Source organism: Pseudorca crassidens, chromosome 12, assembly GCF_039906515.1.
Source record: "Pseudorca crassidens isolate mPseCra1 chromosome 12, mPseCra1.hap1, whole genome shotgun sequence".
In the NCBI taxonomy this organism is placed as follows: domain Eukaryota; kingdom Metazoa; phylum Chordata; class Mammalia; order Artiodactyla; family Delphinidae; genus Pseudorca; species Pseudorca crassidens.
In genome coordinates, this window is record NC_090307.1 from 69278764 (window position 1) to 69299822 (window position 21059).

Genomic DNA, 21059 nt, shown 5'->3' on the forward strand with positions numbered 1-21059 from the left:
CTGCTATGAACTATGAATAATGCTATGAACATTGGAGTGCATGTATCTTTTTGAATGAGTGTTTTTGTCTTTTCTGAACATACACCCAGGAGAGGAACTGCTGGATCATATGATAGTTCTATTTTTAGTTTTTCAAGGAACCTCCATACAGTTTTCCATAATGGCTGCACCAATTTACATTCCCACCAACAGTGTACAAGGGTTCTCTTTTCTCCACATCCTCTCCAACATTTGCTATTTGTAGACTTTTTAATGATAATCATTCTGACAGGTGTAAGGTGATATCTCGTTGTTTTGATCTGTATTTTTCTAGTAATTAGCAGTGTTGAGCGTCTTTTCATGTGCTTGTTGGCCATCTGCATGCCATCTTTGGGAAAATGTCTATTCAGTTCCTCTGCCCATTTTTTAGGTCAGGTTGTTTGTTTTTCTGATATTGAGTAGTATGTGCTATTTATATATTTTGTATATTAACCCCTTGCCGGTCATATCATTTGCAAACATTTTCTCCCATTCTGTAGGTTGTCTTTTTGTTTTGTCAATGGTTTCCTTTGCTTTGCAAAATCTTTTAAGTTTAATTAGGTCCCATTTGTTTATTTTTGCTTTTATCTATTTTGCCTGAGGAGACAGATCTGAAAAAATATTGCTATAATTTATGTCAAAGAGTGTTCTGCCTATGTTCCCTTCTAGGAGTTTTATGGTTTCAGGTCTTACATATAGGTCTTTAATCCATTTTGAGTTTTTGTATGTCGTGTGAGGTAACATTCTCAATGTTTTACATGTAGCTGTCCAGTTTTCCCAGCACTAGCTGTTGAAGAGACTATCTTTTTAAATTATTTATTTATTTAATTATTTATTTAGTTATTTATTTGGCTGTGCCGGGTCTTAGTTGCAGCACATGGGATCTCCCTTGTGGCATGAGGAATTTTTAGTTGCGGCATGTGGGATCTTTAGTTGCAGCATGCGGGATCTAGTTCCCTGACCAGGGATGTGGGATCTAGTTCCCTGACCAGAGATCGAACCTGGGCCCCCTGCATTGGGAGTGCGGAGTCTTAACCACTGGACCACCAGGGAAGTCCCAAAGAGACCGTCTTTTCTCCATTGTATATTCTTGCTTCCTTTGTCATAGATTAATTGACCAAAGGTGCATGGTGTAAATGTCTTTTATAAGGTTGAGGAAGTTCCCTTCCATTCCTTGTCTTCTAGAAGTTTCTCTTTAAAAAATTACAAATAAATGTTGATTTCATCAAACACTTTTTCTGCATCTATAAAGATGATCATGTGGTTTTTCTCCTTTATTCTGTTAATATGGTGAGTTACATTGATTGATTTTAAAACCTTAAACCAATCTTGCATTTGTGGGATAAACCCCATATAGTCATGATGTATTTTTCTTTCTGTATATTGCTGAATTAGATTTGCTAATATTTTGTTAAAGATACTTGCATCTATAGTCAGTCATGAGAGCTATTGGTATTGTTTGGTTCAGAGTTTTCTTTTCTTATAATGTATTTGTCTGGTTTTAGAATCAGATAATTCCAGCTTCATAAAATGAGTTGTGAAGTCTTCAATATTTTCTTAAAGAGTTTGTTTAAGATCAGCATTATTTCTTTCTTAATTGTTTGAAAGAATTCACCAGTGAAACCATCTAAACTGGAGTTTCCTTTATGCGAAGAGTTTCAGTTACAAATTCAACTCCTTTATACAATATAAGATTATTAAGTTTATCTATTTCTATATGTGTCAGTTTGGTAATCTGTGTCTTTCAAGGAATATGACTATTTCATCTAAGTTGTCCAATTTATCAGAATACAGTTTTTACAATATTTCTTTATTTTGCTTTTGATATCTGTGAGATTTGTGGAAATATCGATCTTTCATGCCTGTTATTGGAAATTTGTGTCTTCTCTATTTTTTAATCAGTTTAGCTTATAGGTTTATCAATTTTATTGATATTTTCAGTATTTTCCAAATTTTTATATATTTCCCAGATATATTGTTATTGATTTCTAATACAGGCATACCTCATTTTATTGTGCTTTGCAAATATTACGTTTTTTACAAATTGAAGGTGTGTGGCAACGCTGTGTGGAGCAAGTCTGTCAGTGCCATTTTTTTAATAGCATTTGCTCACTTCATGTCTCTGTGTCACATTTGATAATTCTCAAAATATTTCAAATTTTTTCATTATTGTTATATTTGTTATGGTGATCTGTTATCAGTGATCTTTTGATTGTTACCATTGTAACTCTTTTGGGGGCACCATGAACTGCACTCATATAAGACAATGAACTTAATCAATAAAAGTTTTGGGGTTTTTTTTTTTTTTTTTTTTTTGCGGTACGCGGGCCTCTCACTGTTGTGGCCTCTCCCGCTGCGGAGCACAGGCTCCGGACGTGCAGGCTCAGCGGCCATGGCTCACGGGCCCAGCCACTCCACAGCATGTGGGATCTTCCCGGACCGGGGCACGAATCCGTGTCCCCTGCATCGGCAGGTGGACTCTCAACCACTGCGCCACCTGGGAAGCCCGTTTTGTGAGTTCTGACTGCACCACCGCCTGGCCGTTCCCCCTCTCTCTCCCTCTCCTCCGGACTCTCTATTCTCTGAACACAACAATATTGAAATTAGGCCAATTAATAACCCTACAATGGCCTCTAAGTGTTCAGGTGAGAGGAAGAGTTGAATGTCTTTCACTTTAAATCAAAACGTTTTTTGGTTTTTTTTAAGATTAAATAAAGGAAGGCATGTCAAAAGCCATACTAGGCCCAAATCTAGGCCTCTTGTGGCAAACAGTTAGCCAAGCTGTGAGAGCAAAGGAAAAATTTTTGAAGGAAATTAAAAATGCTACTCCAATGAACACATGAATGATAAGAAAGCAAAACAGGCTTGCTGATATAGAGAAAGTTTCAGTGGTCTGGATAGAAGATCAAACCAGCCACAGTATTGCCTTACACCAAAGCCTAATCCAGAGCAAGGTCCTAATTCTCTTCAATTTTATGAAGGTTTAGAGAGGTGAAGAAGCTCTCAGAAGCTCAGAGAAGCTTTTCTCAGAAGAAAAGTTTGAGGCTAGCAGAGGTTGGTTCATGACGTTTAAGGAAAGAAGCCATCTCCATAACATGAAAGTGGATAAAGCAGCAAGTTCTGATGTAGAAGCTGCAGCAAGTTATCCAGAAGTTCTAGCTAAGATAATTAATGAAGGTAGCTACACTAAATAACAGATTTTCAGTGTAAATGAAACAGCCTTATGTTGGAAGAAGATGCCATCTAGGACTTTCATAGCTACAGAGGAAACACCAATGCCTGACCTCAAAGCTTCAAAGGACAGCCTGTCTCTCTTGTTAGGGGCCAATACTGCTGGTGACTTGAAGTTGAAGCCAGTGTTTACTTACCATTCTGAAAATCCTGGGGCCCTTAAGAATTATTCTAAATCTACTCTGCCTGTGCTCTATAAATGGAATAACAGAGCCTGGATGACAGTATGTCTATTGATAACACTGTTGAGACCTGCTACTCAGGAAAAAAAAATTCCTTTCAAAATATTATTGCTCATTGACAATGTACCTGGTCACTCAAGAGCTCTGACGGAGATGTACAATGAGATTAATGTTGTTTTCATGCCTGCTAATACAACATCCATTCTGCAGCCCACCAATCAAGGACTAATTTTGACATTCAAGTCTTATTATTTAAGAAATAAATTTCACTACAACAAAGGAGGCAAGAAAATATACAATGGAGAAAAGACAGTCTCTTCAATAAGTGGTACTGGGAAAACTGGACAGCTACCTGTAAAAGAATGAAATTAGAACATTCTCTAACACCATCTACAAAAGTAAACTCAAAATGGATTAAAGACCTAAATGTAAGACTGGATACTATAAAACTCCTAGAGGAAAACAAAGACAGAACACGCTTTGACATAAATCACAGCAATAATTTTTTGGATCCGTCTCCTAAAAGTAAAGGAAATAAAAGCAAAAATAAACAAATGAGGGCTAATTAAACTTAAAAGCTTTTGCACAGCAAAGGAAACCATTGACAAAATGAAAAGACAACCTACAGAATGGGAGAAAATATTTGCAAATGACATGACCGATAAGGGATTAATATCCAACATATATAAACAGCTTATATAACTCAACATCAAAAAAACCAAACAACCCGATTAAAAAAATGGGCAGAAGTAGACATTTTTCCAAAGAGGAAATGCAGATGACCAACAGGCACATGAAAAGATGCTCATCAGGGAAATGCAAATCAAAACCACAATGAGATATCCCCTCAGACCTGTTAGAAGAGACTCCTGGAGAAATTCAATAATGTGTATTTAATGTATTGTTCAATCTATAACATAAGGAAGTGTAATATATGTGCCAATATAAGCACAAAGGACTTGAGTAGGAACAAAGCTGCATTGGGCTAAGAAAATGACTACAGATGGCAGAGTAATAATTATGACAATGTATTGCTGGGTGTGTAACATTATAGGTGTAATATTAATAGCAATAATAACCACAGAAAAGGGGAAAAGGGAATGGAGCTATATAGGAGTAACACTGCTAAATCTCCCTGGAATTAAATTAGCATAAACCTGAAGCTAATTCTGATGAGTTAAGATGTATATGATAGAGTAACCAATTAAAAAACCAAAAAATTTAGTGAAAAAATGTTTAATTTTAAATGCTTCATTAAAAATATTCACTCAATACAAAAGAAAGCAGTAAAGGAGACTAGAGGAACAAAAAAAACAAACACATAGAAAATGAAAAGTTAAATGATAGTCATAAATCCTACTTTATCAATAATAACATTAGGGACTTCCCTGGCAGTCCAGTGGTTGAGGCTTCACCTTCCAGTGTAGGGGGTGCAGGTTCGATCCCTGGTCGGGGAGCTGGGATCACGCATGCCTCACAGCCAAAAAACCAAGATGTAAAACAGAAGCAATATTGTAATGAATTCAATAAAGACTTTAAAATAATAATAACATTAGTGTGAATGGATTAAACAATCCCATCAAAAGGAAGCGATTGTTACTGGAGATAATGAGGGACATTTTATGATGATAAAAGGGCCAATCCATCAAGAAGATGAAATAATTATAAACATATATACATATATACACACCTAACAATAGAACACAAAATTACATGAAGCAAAAACTGACAGAAGTGAAGGGAGAAACAGGCAATTCAACAATAACAGTTGGGGACTTCAATACCCCAATTTTAGTAATGAGTAGAACAGCTAGACAGAAGATTAATAAGGAAATAAAAGGACTGAAAAATAGTATAAACCAACTAGACCTAACAGACATCTATAAAACACTATATCCAATAACAGCAGAATATACATTCTTCCCAAGTGCATGTGGAACATTCCCCAGCAAAGACCATATGTTAAATCATAAAACAAATCTCAAATAAATTTAAAAGGATAAAAATAATTAAAAGTATGTTCTCTGACTACAGTGGAATAAAGTTAGAAATCAAGAACAGAATAAAATCGAGGAAACACACAAATACATGAAAATTAAATGACACACTCCTAAATAAACAATGTGTTCAAAAAGAAATCGAAAGAGAAGTCAGAAAATCATTTGAGATTAATAAAAAAGAAGATACAACAGAACAAAACATAACACTGCTAAAACAGCAGTGCTTAGAGGGAATTTAATAGGTGTAAATGCCTATATTAAGAAAGAAGAAAGATCTCAAAGAACCTAAACTTCCTCCTTAAGACGATGGAAAAGTGCAAACTAAATCTAAAACAAGCAGAAGAAAGGTAATAAAGACTGTATTGGAAATTTATGAAATGGAGAATACAAAAAACAATAGAGAAAACTGATGAATCCATAAGCTGGTTCTTTGAAAGATTGACAGAATTGACAAACCTGTAGCCAAGAAAACAAGAGAAAAGACTCAAATTACTAGAATCAGAAATAAAACAGCAGGGCTTCCCTGGTGGCACAGTGGTTAAGAATCCGCCTGCCAATGCAGGGGACATGGGTTTGAGCCCTGGTCCGGGAAGATCCCACATGCCTGGAAGCAACTAAGCCCGTGCACCACAACTACTGAGCCTGTGCTCTAGAGCCCACGAGCCACAACTGCTGAGCCCACGTGCCACAACTACTGAAGCCCGTGTGCCTAGAGCCCGTGCTCCACAACAAGAGACGCCACCACAATGAGAAGCCCGTGCACCACAATGAAGAGTAGCCCCCCACTCACCACAACTAGAGAAAGCCCACATGCAGCCAAAAATAAATAAATAAATAAAAATAAATAAATAAAACAGCAAACATTACTACTGACTTTACAAAAATATAAGAAAGCAGTATAAATGAGTACTACAACCAGTTATATGTCAATAGAGATAACATAGCTGAAATAATAAATTCCTAGAAAGACACAAACTACTAAAACTGACTCAAGAAGAAATATCAATAGAAAATCTAAATAGATCTATAACAAGTGAAGAGACTGAATTAATAATAAGTTTAAAACTACCCAGAAAGAAAAACCCAGACCCAGCTATCTTATTTTAATTCAAAGAAAAACTAATGCAAACTCTCCACAAACTATAGAAAAGGAGTGAACACTTCCCAACTCATTTTATGAGGCCAATGTTATCCTGATACCAAACCAGACAAAGACATCACAAGAAGAGAAAACTATAGATTAATATCTCTTATATATGTGGACATAAAAATCCTTAACAAAATTTTAGCAAACTGAATTCAGGAAAAAATATATCTATATAATCTCCCATGACCAAATGGAATTTATCCCAGAAATACAAGCTTGGTTTAATATGTAAAAATCAATTAATGTAATACATCATATCAAAATCACTTGATCATCTTAATAGAAAAAAAGCATTTGACAAAATCCAACAGCCTTTCATGATTAGAAAAAAAAAACACTGAAAACTAGGAATAGAAGGAAACTTATTGAACATGTTAGAAGGCACTTACCCAAAAACCATAGTCAATAACATACCTAATGGTGAAACACTGGATGCTTTCCTCCTAAGATCAGGAAGAAGACAAGGCTGTCCACTCTCATCGCTTCTATTCAACATTGTAATGGAAGTTCTAGCCAGGGCAGTTACAAAAGGAAAAGAAATAAAATGCATCCAGATTGGAAAGGAAGAAGTAAAAATGTATCTATTTGCAGATGACATGATCTTGTATGTGGAAAATCCTAAAGAATCCACTAAAAAACTATTAGAACTAACAAGTTCAGCAAGTGTATTATCTAGGGTTCTGCAGAGAAACAGAACTAACAGGATTTGTGCAACTAACATTGCTGAAAGAAATTAAAGAAAATCTAAATAAATGGATAAATATCCCATGTTCATGGATCAAAACGCTTAATATTATTAAGATGTCATTAATCCCCAAACTGATCTTGAGATTCAATGCAATCCCTATGTGAATCCTAGCAGACTTCTTTATAGAAATTGACAAGCTGATTCTCAAATTCATATGAAATTGCAAAGAACTCAGAATAGCCAAAACAATCCTGAGAAAAAAGAAGGAAGTAGGAGGACTCATACTTGATTCAAAACTTATTACAAAACAATGGTAATCAAGACAGTGTGGTACTGGCATAAGGATAGACACATAGACTAATGGAATAGAATTGAGAGTCCTGAAATAAAACCACCTGTCTATGGTCAACTGATTTTGACAAGAGCACTAGGACCATTTCAGGGAGAAAGAACAGTCTTTTGAAAAAATGGTGTTGGAATATCCATATGCAAAAGCATGCTGTCAGATTCTTACCTCACACCATATACTAAAATTGACTCTCAAACTGTATCAAAGATCTAAATGTAAGAGCTAAAACTATAAAACTCCTAGAAGGAAACAAAGGAGTAAATCTTCATGACCTTGGATTTGGCAAAGGATTCTTGGATATCACATACACACATCACACAAAGCATAAGCAACAAGAGAAAAAATGGATAATTTGGACTTGATCAAAATTAAAAACCAATTGTGCTTCAAAGGACACCATCACAAAAATGAAAAGACAACTCATAGAATGGGAGAAAATATTTCCAAGTCATACATCTGTTAAGAGACTGTACCCAGGAAATAAAGAATTTTTACACCTCAACAGTTTTTATTGTTGTTTACAAATAACCTAACTTAAAAATGGGCAAAATATCTGAATAAACATTTCTCCGTGAAAGACATATAAATGGACAATAAACAATGATATCACTAGTTGCTACAGATATAGAAATCATAACAACGAGATACCAGTTATTTCATACCTACTAGGATGGCTAGAATCAAAAAGTGACATAAGTCTTTTTGTGGATGTGAAGAAAATTAGAACTTGCATACACTGCAGGGGGAAATATAAAATGGTGCAGCCACTTTAGAAGACAGTTTTGGAGTTCTTCAAATGATTAAACAGAGTTAATAGGACCCAGCAATGCCACTCCTAGGTATATACCCAAGAGAATTAAAAATAGGTGTTCCAAAAAACTTGTACATGAATGTTTTTTCATTTTGTTGTTGTTGTTGTTGTTGCTGGCATGATGCAGGATCTTAGTTCCCTGACCAGGGATCGAACCCCTTGCAGTGGAAGCACGGAGTCTTAACCACTGGACCGCCAGGGAAGTCCCCCATGAATGTTTATAGTAGCATTATTCATAATAGCCAAAAGGTAGAAACAACCTAATTGTCCATCACTGATGAATAGATAAACATGTGGTCTACCCATACAATGGAATATTATTCAGCCATAAAAAGGAATGAAGCACCAATACATGCCACCACATGGGTGAAACTTGAAAACATAATGCTAAGTGAAAGAAGCCAGTCACAAAACACAATATATTGTGTGACTTCACTTATATGAAATATTCAGAATAAGAAAATCTATAGAGACAGAAAATAGATTAATGGTTGCTTAAGACTTGGGGGAGAGATGGAAAGAGGAAATAGGGAGGTGATAGTTAAAGGGTATGGGGTTCCTTTCTGGGGTGATGAAAATGTTCTAAGATTGACTGTGATGATAGTTACACAACTCTTTGAACATACTAAAAACCATTGAATTGTATACTTTAAGTGGGCAATTTGTATGGTATATGAATTATATCTCAATAAAGCTGTTCAAGAAAAAAATGTTGTATAAATAGAATCATACAGTATGTAGTCTTTTGATGCTGGCTTCTTTCACTTAGCATGATGTATTTGCAACTGATCCATGATGTTGCAGATACCAGTAGTTTGTTCTTTTTTATTTTAAATTTATCCATTCTCCCATTAAAGAACATCTTGGTTGTTTCCAGTTTTGGGAGATTACAAATAATGTCACTATAAACATTTGTATACATGTTTTTGTGTAAACATAGGTTATTATTGCCCTTGGTATAATAGTTGTTTTAAAGTCCTTATCTACTAATTTTATCATTGCTGGCATTTCTGGGTCTCCTTCTATTGACTAATTTTCCTTGGTTATAGGTCAGTTTTTCTGCTGCTTTACATGTGAATGAATTGTTATCGGATTCTAGACAATAAGAATTTTACATAGTTGAGTGTTTGGACTTTGTTTTCCTCTAAAAAGTGTTGAATGTTATTTTGGCAGGCAAATAAGCTTGATCCTTTCAAGGCTTGTTTTTAAGCTGTTAGAATTCAGTTTGGAGGCCTTCACTAAAGGATTGGTTTAGCCTTCATGCTAAGGTGTAACCCTTCTGGAGTCTCTATTGAATGTTCCAGGTGTTCAACAAGGTCTCTCCACATAACTGATTGTTATGTGAATGTCTGTCAGTCTTGTGAGAGTTCTAAGACTCTTTTACAGTTCCCCCAATAGTTTTCTGTGTCCAACCTTGTAGAATTTCAACCCATACTTGAGAAGCTGAATATTCAACAAAAGACTCAAGGGATGCCAGTGATGATTTCTGGAGCTCTTTCTCTCTGTAGATCCCTCCCTTCTGATACTCTGTCCCCAGGTGCTTCAGCTTCCTCAAACTCCAGTCTATTTCTTCAACCCAGCAATATGCCATGCTCTGCTTGGGTTCCCCCTTCCCACACCGGTGGTCCAGAAAGAACCCCCTGATGGAAGGTGCAGTTTTAAGGCTCACCTTGTTTTTCTTCTCTCAGGGATCACAGTTTTGCCCTTCCTGTTATCTAATGTCTGAAAACAGTTGCTTCATATATTTTACCCAGTTTCCTAATTTTTTATAACAGGAGAGCAAGTCTGTTACATTATTCCTTCATGAATAAAAGTGGAATTTAATCATTCTATAGGATTTTTGCTCTCTTGTGGGATTTTTAACATTCTCTCCTACATGAATGAATGTAAGGTTTAATGGACTGAGGATGAGCTTTGGAGCCAGAGAGACCTAGGTTCTCTGATACTGACTCTGATGCTTTCTAGTTGGGCAACCTTGGATATGCTACTTAATGTCTATGAACTTCTGTTCCTTCAGCTATAAAATGTTATGCAAAGTTGTTGGGATCAATTGAAGCCATGTGTATATAAAGCCCTTTGTAGGCACTTAATAAATGCTGATTATTATTATTATTTATATAACAGCTACTTGTTCCATTTCTCTTGAGCGATTCTGAATCAGGGATTTGACGTGTTTATCTTTGTACAGTGAGTCAAGCATGACAGGCTTCAATATAAATTTGCTGACTGAATAAATGTTGATACCTTATGGTTGATTAGAATATTTTAGAATATTATTTTAAACTTTCTTCACAATGAGCTAAGTGTAGACTTGTTTTAATGTCAGACCAGTGCTATTAGCTATAAGGTTTCTGTTTGTTCTGAATTTGGTTATCAAAGCAGGAGGAGCCCTCCATCATACAGGAAGAAGCAAATTTGAGGTGGTGGCTCCATAGAGGATATATATATACTTCAGTTTCTAGCTCCTCTTTATCACTGTCTGAAGGACTGATCTTCTGAAGTCTTAAATCTCAATTTTGAGATCCTAATATAAATACCAAAAGAATTACTCTCCTTACAATGCCTGGGTTTGTTACAAACCATAATCTCATCTGTTTACCAACAGGCAATGTAACTTCAGATGGAAAACTAGCAGCACATATAACAAGTATTAGAAAAATTGGCCAACTGTATATAGTTCTATATAATTAAGTAACATTATCATTATATTTTTTCCAATATGTAATTGACTAAATCTCAATAAAGTCTTTATTTTTTAAAAAACTCTAAATAGAGCCTAATATTACACTGGTTTTAGTATAATGATAAAATTGTATTATTTCAGATTATTACAGGCATTTTTTTTAAACCAAAAAGAACATTCTCAGTCTTACTCCTTTTTTAAAAAAACAAAACTTACTTCTTTTTTTTTTTTTTTTTTTTTTTTTGGCGTTACGCGGGCCTCTCACTGTCGTGGCCTCTCCCGTTGCGGAGCACAGGCTCCGCACGCGCAGGCTCAGTGGCCGTGGCTCACTGGCCCAGCCGCTCCGCGGCATGTGGGATCTTCCCGGACCGGGGCACGAACCCGCGTCCCCTGCATCGGCAGGCGGACTCTCAACCACTGCGCCACCAGGGAAGCCCCAAAACTTACTTCTTTTAATGCTAGGGTTTAATAATAGTAACATCCAAAGTGTTATTACCTAAGATTACTCACTATGCTTTTCTTCTGTTGTTATATATATATATATATATCAATATACTCTTTTTTTCTTTATGTAAATGAAACATACACAGATCATCAGAGTGGCCCTTCCCACTCACAAAAGAAGGAGATAATTCTCTGGTATGTTATAGAGTGATTCATTTAAAAAAAGAGATGACTTATATGACTGATGGAAAAGTCAACCAACTTTCATTCCTCTTTTCATGGTTTACAGAGGATAATAATTATATTCTGTAATGCAGAACAGAAAAATTAATTGAAAAAATTTCCTATTTGACAAAAAGAAACTTTGTGAAAAGGACTATAGCCCCATGACAAAGAGAGAATGATGTGTGGTTTTTAAGTCTGAATATTTTCTGTAGATAATGTGCCTCTTCCAACGTTTTCAATAATCAACTCTATTTCCAAGAATCTAAGATATTCTTGCCAATACTACATTGTATCAAACAAGGCATATATGCTTCAAGAGATGTAACACTGTGAAAATCATCAGACTATACCTCAAAAATGCAAAACTTCAGTTCAGAGTTTAGTGGGAGAAAACAGATTCTGAATGAAAAGGCTCTTGTTTTCATCCACTGACTAGAATACAAAGCAATTCTAAGAAATTACAGAAAATATCTTTCTAGTCCACACTTAAATGGTTCCATTTACTTTGGCACCAATGTACTTTACATTCTAATTTCTCAAAAACAAATCATTTACACTTTAATCAAATGTGTTAGCGCAAAAGGTAAGAAATGGCCTTCACACAGGGAAAAAAATGGCCTTCACACAGGGAAAAAAAGGCATATATTGTTATATGTATTATTTTGTGGACTTCATCAAAAAGAAAAAGCAACCCTTTCTGAAGGTACAAAAACTCATAAAAAGCTCAGAAAATTAGAAAATTACGGCCTATGGATCCCCACTTAAAAATTGATAAAAATACGAATTCCCAAAGAGCTGTAATGTCTTAATAAACTAGGACCATCAGTCTCTACAGTAGACATGTGCAACATTAGCTCTCCATCTTTTTATAGCTGTCTGGATGTATCAGTAATTACTAGTCCTTTAAGGAGCCTGGGTTAAGTACCTCTATTAGAAAGAAGTACTTTTCCCTCAGCATTTAAACTTAGCATAAAATTTAAATAAGATTCTACAACCAATTCCAGAACATGTGGTTATTGTCACCACATAGGTGAATTTTTTAAAGAAGCCTGTCCAGGGCTTCCCTGGTGGCGCAGTGGTTGAGAGTCCGCCTGCTGATGCAGGGGACACGGGTTTGTGCCCCGGTCCGGGAAGATCCCACATGCCGCGGAGCAGCTGGACCCGTGAGCCATGGCCGCTGAGCCTGCGCGTCCGGAGCCTGTGCTCCGCAACGGGAGAGGCCACAACAGTGAGAGGCCGGCATACCGCAAAAAAAAAAAAAAAAAGAAACCTGTCCAAGAGCCTCTCTCTAGTGTATATTTCTATTGCTATCCGTCCAGCTGACTGAAACAGAGAAAACAGGTCCAACTTCACAGAGTACTGTGAAGTGCCACTGTGTTTGTGTGTCCTTACTACCTAAGGCCTTAAGCTTAAACCACCCCTACAAGGAAGTAAGACCTGTCCTGAAGATGTCGCAGAGGTAGATAAAGTAAGGACACATTTGGGACAGGGTTTTTCAGACAGTTCTACATAACCCTGTTTTGTCCTGGGATTCCTTGGTCTCTTTACTTGGGTTCTGTGTCCTATTTTCCAAGTGGAGTTAGGTTTTAAGAGTTCTTGGGGACTTCCCTGGTGGCGCAGTTGTTAAGAACTTGCCTGCCAATGCAGGGGCACAGGTTCGAACCCTGGTCTGGGAAGATCCCACGTGCCGCGGAGCAACTAGGCCCGTGAGCCACAACTGCTGAGCCTGCGCATCTGGAGCCTGTGCTCCACAACAGGAGAGGCCGCAATAGTGAGAGGCCCGCGCACCGCGATGAAGAGTGGCCCCCGCTCACCGCAACTAGAGAAAGCCCTTGCACAGAAACGAAGACCCAACACAGCCAAAAATAATAAATAAATAAATTTTGAAAAAAAAAAAAAAAAGAGTTCTTGGGCTTCCCTGGTGGCACAGTGGTTGAGAGTACGCCTGCCGATGCAGGGGACACGGGTTCGTGCCCCGGTCCGGGAAGATCCCACATGCCGTGGAGCGGCTGGGCCCGTGAGCCATGGCCGCTGAGCCTGCGCGTCCGGAGCCTGTGCTCCGCAACGGGAGAGGACACAACAGTGAGAGGCCTGCGTACCGCAAAAAAGAAAAAAAGAAAAAAAAAAAGTTCTTATCATCTAAGAAATTTTAAATTTCAAGTTTATCTCCTTTAATCATTTCTGAATCCATTGCCAAACTATGATCTCAGTTTTACATTGTTCTTCAGATCTTAAGGATCACACCAGAAAATGAAAAGTACAAATATTGAATAATTTCAACTACTGGTAGAAATCTTTTATATTTGTCTTTCTGTGACTGAGATAAGAAATAACCTGAAAAAGAAAATTGTATTAAAATATTTTTTTCAATTTTACAATAACCTCACAAGATGATTATGTTAAATTACTTCTTTACTATGGATCACTGGTGAAAAAGCAGTATAAGCTGTTTTGATCAAGATTTTGTAAACTTTATATTTTAATAGAAAAATTTTATGATTTAAAAAAGCTTTTAAAAATCTTTGAGTTAAAGTTTATGAAAAGTAGAGATTTCAGCAAAGCCAGGTAGGATACAGGAAAAGATGTGGAAGGTTCAGAATTGGAATTCCAAATTATAGAGACAGAAGTTCTGATGCTACCACACTGTACTTTCCAACTTGCCTGGAACGTCCTCTGCCTTAATCTCTGCCAATCAAACTGATGTATCCATAAAATCAACTCAATGAAACCTTCCCACACAGTGCCAGTTTACCTTTATTTCTGTATCCTAAGAGCACAGGCTTTGGAGTCCAACTGCCTTGATTTGAATTCTGGCACTGCTACTTATTCACTGTATCTGTAGCCTTGGGCTAATTTCTCTAAGTTTCAGTTTTCTCCTTTGTAAAATCAGGATAATAATAGAATCTACCTCATAAAATAGCTGGGAAGATTTAAAGTGATAATACATGTGAAGCCCTGAGTATCATGCTCAGTATTGTTAGTTAATATTATTTCTATCATTCATATACTCTCCAGTATTATTTTTCTTTATATCATGTAGATATTGTCTCTTCAGCTAGAGTTCTCAAAGGTAGAAACTATATTTTATATGTCTTAATTTTCCTCACAGTGCTTAGTAGGGCATTATTCTCTTAATAGGAATTCAAAATATAACCCAGGGAATCTTAGCATGGAAAGGACCTCAGAGGTCAGTCTAGTTCAACCTTCCCCTAAATCATGATTTTCTCTTGCAACACCCTAGAGACAATCATCTATACTCTATCTTGAACATAGTATATACCTGTACTTGAACACAGCTGTCGACAAAGCGTTCACCCTTCTCAAGACAGTCAGTTTTATCAAGTAGTTGTCTTTTTTAGAAAATCCATCCTGAGGAGGTAGAGAAGCTGGAAGCTTCTGGAAAATGAGAATACTCATTTGAGAGCTATACAAATTTTCAGGCTCTGTAAATTTCACTCCTGATACTATACCCTTAGAAAATAAGGGAATATTCTGCCATACATACAAAGGTATTTATTACAACACGATTTACAGTAGTAAAATCAGGAATTAACTTAAATATTTAATGTAGGAAAATGGTATAATACCTAAATGGAAAAAAAAGTTCATTAAAATTAAAAATATGAAGAGTAAGGTAGGACATAGTTATAAAATTAATATTAAGTATAAAATTATCAATAAAACAAATTTATATTTATACCATGATTAAAATTATGTATAAATATGTATATCTGTGGAAAAAGACTAGATGGGACGGAAAATATAAAAATGAAAACAGGGATTTCCCTGGCAGTCCAGCGGTTAAGACTCTGTGCTTCCACTGCAGGGGGCACAGATTTGATCCCTGGCTGGGGAACTAAGATCCCACATGCCATGGTGTGGCCAAAAAAAAAAAAAAAAAAAAGGAAAGAAAACAGTAGTGATGGGATGGGATGGTAGGACAGCTGGAAGATTTGCACTGCTTTTTAAATTACTTTAATATCATTATGATATTGCTTTAAAATTTTTTTTAAGAGAAAGTTCTTCCTTCTCTTGAGCCAAAATCAACCTCTGCACACCTCACCCAGCCAATGTAATTTTCATTTTCTGGTTCTCATTCTGACCTTTGAAATTACACAAAATAAATCAACTTGAAATATTTGAAAATGATCATCATAGTTTTAGTACCCTCACTCTCTGGCACTCTGGAAGACAAATTAGAGGGGCAATGCTGACATCAGGGAGACTCAGTTAGGAGGCTCAGCTGTCCTTCACCAAGAAAGCAATGATGACAGCCTGAATCAGTACAATGGCAATAGGGCCAGACTGGAGAAGTATTTCAGACACAAAACAGACAGAAATGGCAACCAAAAGGCTGTGAAAAGTGAGAAGAAAATAGGAGTTGAACACATTCCTGGTCAGGCTGCTTGGTAAAGTTTTAATGAAATACAAAGATAAGGAACCTGGGAGGAAGAAGAGCATGTTTGGTAAGAAGTTGAAATTCCATTTGATACCGAATTCGAGGTACTCGTAGAATATATATGTCTATATATTGATGGAGAGATCAGTTTGGAATAAGGGAGACAAAACCAAACCAGAGAAATAGAAGAAGGCAAAGATAAAAACAAAACATGAGCAAAATAGAAAAACAAAGCAACAGAAGAGATCAGTACAACTAAAAGATGACTTTGAGGGCTTCCCTGGTGGCGCAGTGGTTGAGAGTCCGCCTGCCGATGCAGGGTACACGGGTTCTTGCCCCGGTACAGGAGGATCCCACATGCCGCGGAGTGGCTGGGCCCGTGAGCCATGGCTGCTGGGCCTGCGCGTCCGGAGCCTGTGCTCCGCAGCGGGAGAGGCCACAACAGTGAGAGGCCCGCGTACCGCAAAAAAAAAAAAAAAAAAAAGATGACTTTGAAAAGAGTAATAAAAAATACTGATTTGGGGCCAATCTAACCAAGAAAAATGAATGGGGCACAAATAAATACCAGATATAAAAACAGGAAAATAACTACAGAAGCAGAAGCAATTTTTAAAATTATGAGACCTCCATGAATAACGTCACACCAAAATATATAAATACTTGAAGATAGGGGAGAGAAAGGTCAGTTATTTATATTTTTGGTATGATGTTATTCATGGAGGTATCTTATAATTTTAAAAATCACTTCTGTTTCTGCAGCTATTTCTCCTTGTTAGAGAAAAACAGAGTACATCTCTGTAAACTTTAGAGTGGATAAATATTTTTAAATAAAAACTGCCGAAGATAGCCGAAAAGATTGATAAGTTGAACTATATTAAAATTAATATTCTGTTCATCACAATACACCGTTAAGAGAGTAAAAAGGCAAGTTAGAAAGTTGAAGAGATATTCACAATACATGTATCTGACAAAGGACTTATATGTGGAATATATATTCAGAACTCCTACAAATCCATAAGAATGAAAGACAAACCCAATAGAACCCAATAGAAAAATGACAAATGACTTGAAAAGACATTTCACGAAAGAGGACATCCAACATGGCCAATAAACATGTGAAAAGGTGCTCATCTTCATTAGTCATCAGGAAACTACAAATTAAAACCACAATGACCTACCACTACACACCCACCAGAATGGCTAAAATTAAAAAGATGGAAAATGCCAACATTTGGTGAGGATGTGGAGCAACCAAAACTTGCTGATGGAAGTGTAACTTGGCACAAGCACTTTGGAAATTGTTTTGTAGTATCTATTGAAGCTAAATGTACTCATATCCTGTGACCCAGCAATTCTACTCCTAGTAAATCTATTCCCTCCAGAAATGTGTATATATTTCACTAAAAAACATGTTCGGAATGTTCAAAGCAGTGAAAAAATGTTTCATACTCCATGATTCCACATCTATAAAATAAAAAACAAGAGAAACTAATCTATGCTAATAGAAGCCAGGATAGAGATACTCCTGTTGAGTAGAACAGTGACTGCAAAGTAAGACTGAGTTTTCTCAAGGTGCTGGTAGTATTTTGTTTCTTGATCTGGGTGCTGATTTCACATGTGTATTCATTAGGGCTGGAATGGGGTGAGGCAAACAAGATACCTAGGAAGTAATATTTAAGGTGGTACTCACTCTTACCTTGTTTGCCTCACTCTCATCCCAGCCCTGGTGTTCAGTTTGTGAATATTTATTGAGCTGTATCACTATGATATATGTATTTTTCTGTATGTATATTATACTTGGATTTTAAAATGTAAAAGGGGTCTGGTCTACCTTACCCCACAAATAAAAATAAACTCCAAGTGGAATAAAAATGTAAAAAGAAAAACCTTAAATTTTTTATAACAAAATAGAGGAGAATATTAAAAATGAACTCAGATAAGGAAGAATTTCTTAATATCCAAAAGCACATATTAGAGGAAAAGAGTTGACTACATTAAAATTAAGAACTTCTCTTTAGCAAAAAACATCTTAAAGAAAGTGAAGAGACAAGCCACAAACCTGAAAAAAAATTGCAACATAAATAATGAAAAATAATTACTATTCAGAACATATTTTTAAATCAATGAGGAAAAGATAAATAATCCAATAGAAAAATGCATGAAAGACTTGAACAGTTACTTTATACATAAGAAAACCAGAACAGCCAATATACATGAAAAGATGCTTAAACTCATTAATAATCAGGAAAATGCAAATCAAAATCAAATCATGAAGCATTACCATTTACATCCAGGAGTTAGGCAGAAAACATAAACTTGGGTAAAATTAAGTATTGACAAGGGGACTTCCCTGGTGGCGCAGTGGTTAAGAATCTGCCTGCCAATGCAGGGGACATGGGTTCGAGCCCTGGTCCGCGAAGATCCCACATGCCACAGAGCAACTAAGCCCATGCGCCACAACTACTAAGCCTGCGCTCTAGAGCTTGCAAGTCATAACTACTGAACCCGCGTGTCTATAGCCTGTGCTCCACAACAAGAGAAGCCACCGCAATGAGAAGCCCGCGCACCAGCAAAAAGTAGCCCCGCTCGCTGCAACTAAAGCCCGCGCGCAGCAACGAAGACCCAATGCAGCCATAAATAACTAAATAAATAAAATTTAAAGTATTACTTAAAAAAAAAGTATTGACAATAATGTACAGCACTCCCTCCACTTTTGGTGGAGCATAAATTGGTACAACCATTTTAGAGAACAGTTTTTCATTACCTAATAAAGTTGAAAATGTGCAAGCCCTAGAACTCTTTGGTATATTCCCTGGAGACACTCTTGCATATGTGTACGAGGAGGTGTATACATGAATGTTTATAACAATTGCAGAGGAAGAAAGAATGTCTGTCAAGAGTAGAATAATCTACAGCAGTGAAAATGAATGCACTCTGACTTAGGTTTATCCATAACACTTTTCTACCCCAGTAATCAAGAACTTACTTATACTTGCAGTGAGTATGAATAAACACCTATAATATTTTAAAATATGTTTAATATGCTCTTATAAGTTATAGAAAATCCAAAATTTCCTAAATTCATGGGTACCTTTTATAAAAAGAAGTATATTAGAAAGTCTTTTTTTCTCCTAGCCATGGACCACTTCATCTAACAGAGTATATTTCCTTCTCGAAGATAGTGCTTTTTTAGAATAAAGACTCGAGGTTAGGGGCTAGTTTTGTTTCAGTTTTTACACCCGGCACACTCCATTGGATCCTGTTACTATGATATGACCTGTGTGTGAACTGAAAGATGTCAACTGGGTTTAACTGAAGCAATGGAGGGTCGCTACAGCTTTGCCTTACGTGATTGTTGCATTCCTCTTCCTCTTCCTCTTCATCACAGTCTAGACCCTGATGGGCGATCTCTGTAGTGCTGCTCTCCTGAAAGACTCTGTCCTCCAAATCAGACACTCTGGTGGCCTCAGTTGTGACTTTTAATTTCATGCTGTGAAAGCCAGTGGAGACCAATCCCGCTTGCAGGTTTACAGGGTTCCCCTCGAACAGCAGGAAGTGTGAGTTTACCCCTTCTTTAAAACCAGGGGGATGGTAGTTATGTGGGGTCACTGCAAAATGAAAAGGGCAGAAAACCGAGAAAACTGTTGAGTTTCAGGAGAACAAGTCAGCATAATCTTTCATGTGTAACAACAGACATCTCTTTCAAATGCTTGCCAAAATCCTTCTATTTATCCAAAACATTTACTTCACCACTGAAGAAGGAATTTGACTAGAGGTCTCCACCTACCTGCATTATAGTAGTGGAGGTTCATAGTAAGTATAACATCATTAGGAAGGGGTCCAAGGTTCTGCATCATCATGTACAATTTACGCATCAGTAGAACACTGGCTTTCTTAACATCTTCACTGTTTGTCCCACTTTCGAAGGTTGTGCTACTGCTATAACCACATAGAAAAACAGCATACTTTTCAATCACATATAATACTGAAAATCTATTTTAAAAAGAACAAAACTTTTACTATATGATCAGATAAATATAAACTCAGGACACTCTTGAGACTATTTTAGAACGTAAATTAGAGGAGTTATTGTACTTTTTGCAATGTATATACAAAGGATTTCTTAAGTAGCAAGTTCCCTTTAAGACATTTTCAATGTGACCTGATTTTTTAAAAATCTGATTTACAAATAACTGCATACTATAATAGTGAGAGCAATGGACTTGACATTTAATATTGGCTCTGCTGCTAACTGGCTGAATGACCCCGGTCAAGTCACTTAGACACTCTATGTCAGTTAGCTCCTATGTGAGATAAGCTTACACACATTTCTATACCTCTCCAAGTTAAATCAATCATCAGCTCTGGGCCTTTGTACCATCTGGTTATCTCTCAGAGGCATCCCCTTCTCACTCTTACATGGATTATGACAATGACTGACTATTCTTCCTGCTTTTCTTCTTGCCCACACTGCAAAACATTCTCCACACTACTTCCAAAATAATATCCTAATAGGAAAATCCACTCATGTCATTCTCTTGCTTAAGTTTCTTCTATTATATCCATCAACTTTCAATCAAATTTGAGAACAGTGTGTGTACAATGCCTTTCACAACCAACCACACACTCACCTCCACCTTCATCTGCAACTACTACCCAGTTCCTTCTTACTCCTGTGCATTTGTATGTGCTGTTCACTTTGCTTGTACTGTGCTTTTCCCACTTCTTTTCCTGACTCTACCGAATTTATCCTTTAATACCCATCTCATGTGTCATCTCTTCAGGGAAGTCTTCCCTGGTAATCCCTATACCTCACCCCTGTTTGTAACTGTATGTTCCCTCCAGACTATGAATGGCTATATTTTTCATCTCCACTGTACTA

The 21059-nt window shown here is 36.7% G+C and overlaps 1 protein-coding gene and 1 long non-coding RNA gene across 2 annotated transcripts in view; one reads left to right on the forward strand and one right to left on the reverse strand.

Moving 5' to 3' along the window:
- The window catches only part of LOC137203672 (uncharacterized), a 163577-nt gene that overhangs the window by 62273 nt on the left and 80245 nt on the right, over positions 1-21059 (forward strand). The gene's annotated exons all lie outside the window — the stretch shown is intronic.
- HORMAD2 (HORMA domain containing 2) overlaps positions 1-21059 on the reverse strand; it is a 68169-nt gene that overhangs the window by 28510 nt on the left and 18600 nt on the right. Inside the window, 3 exon segments of the mRNA XM_067700299.1 lie at positions 19526-19785; positions 19965-20113; positions 21025-21033. Coding sequence (XP_067556400.1) covers positions 19526-19785; positions 19965-20113; positions 21025-21033 — 418 coding nt within the window.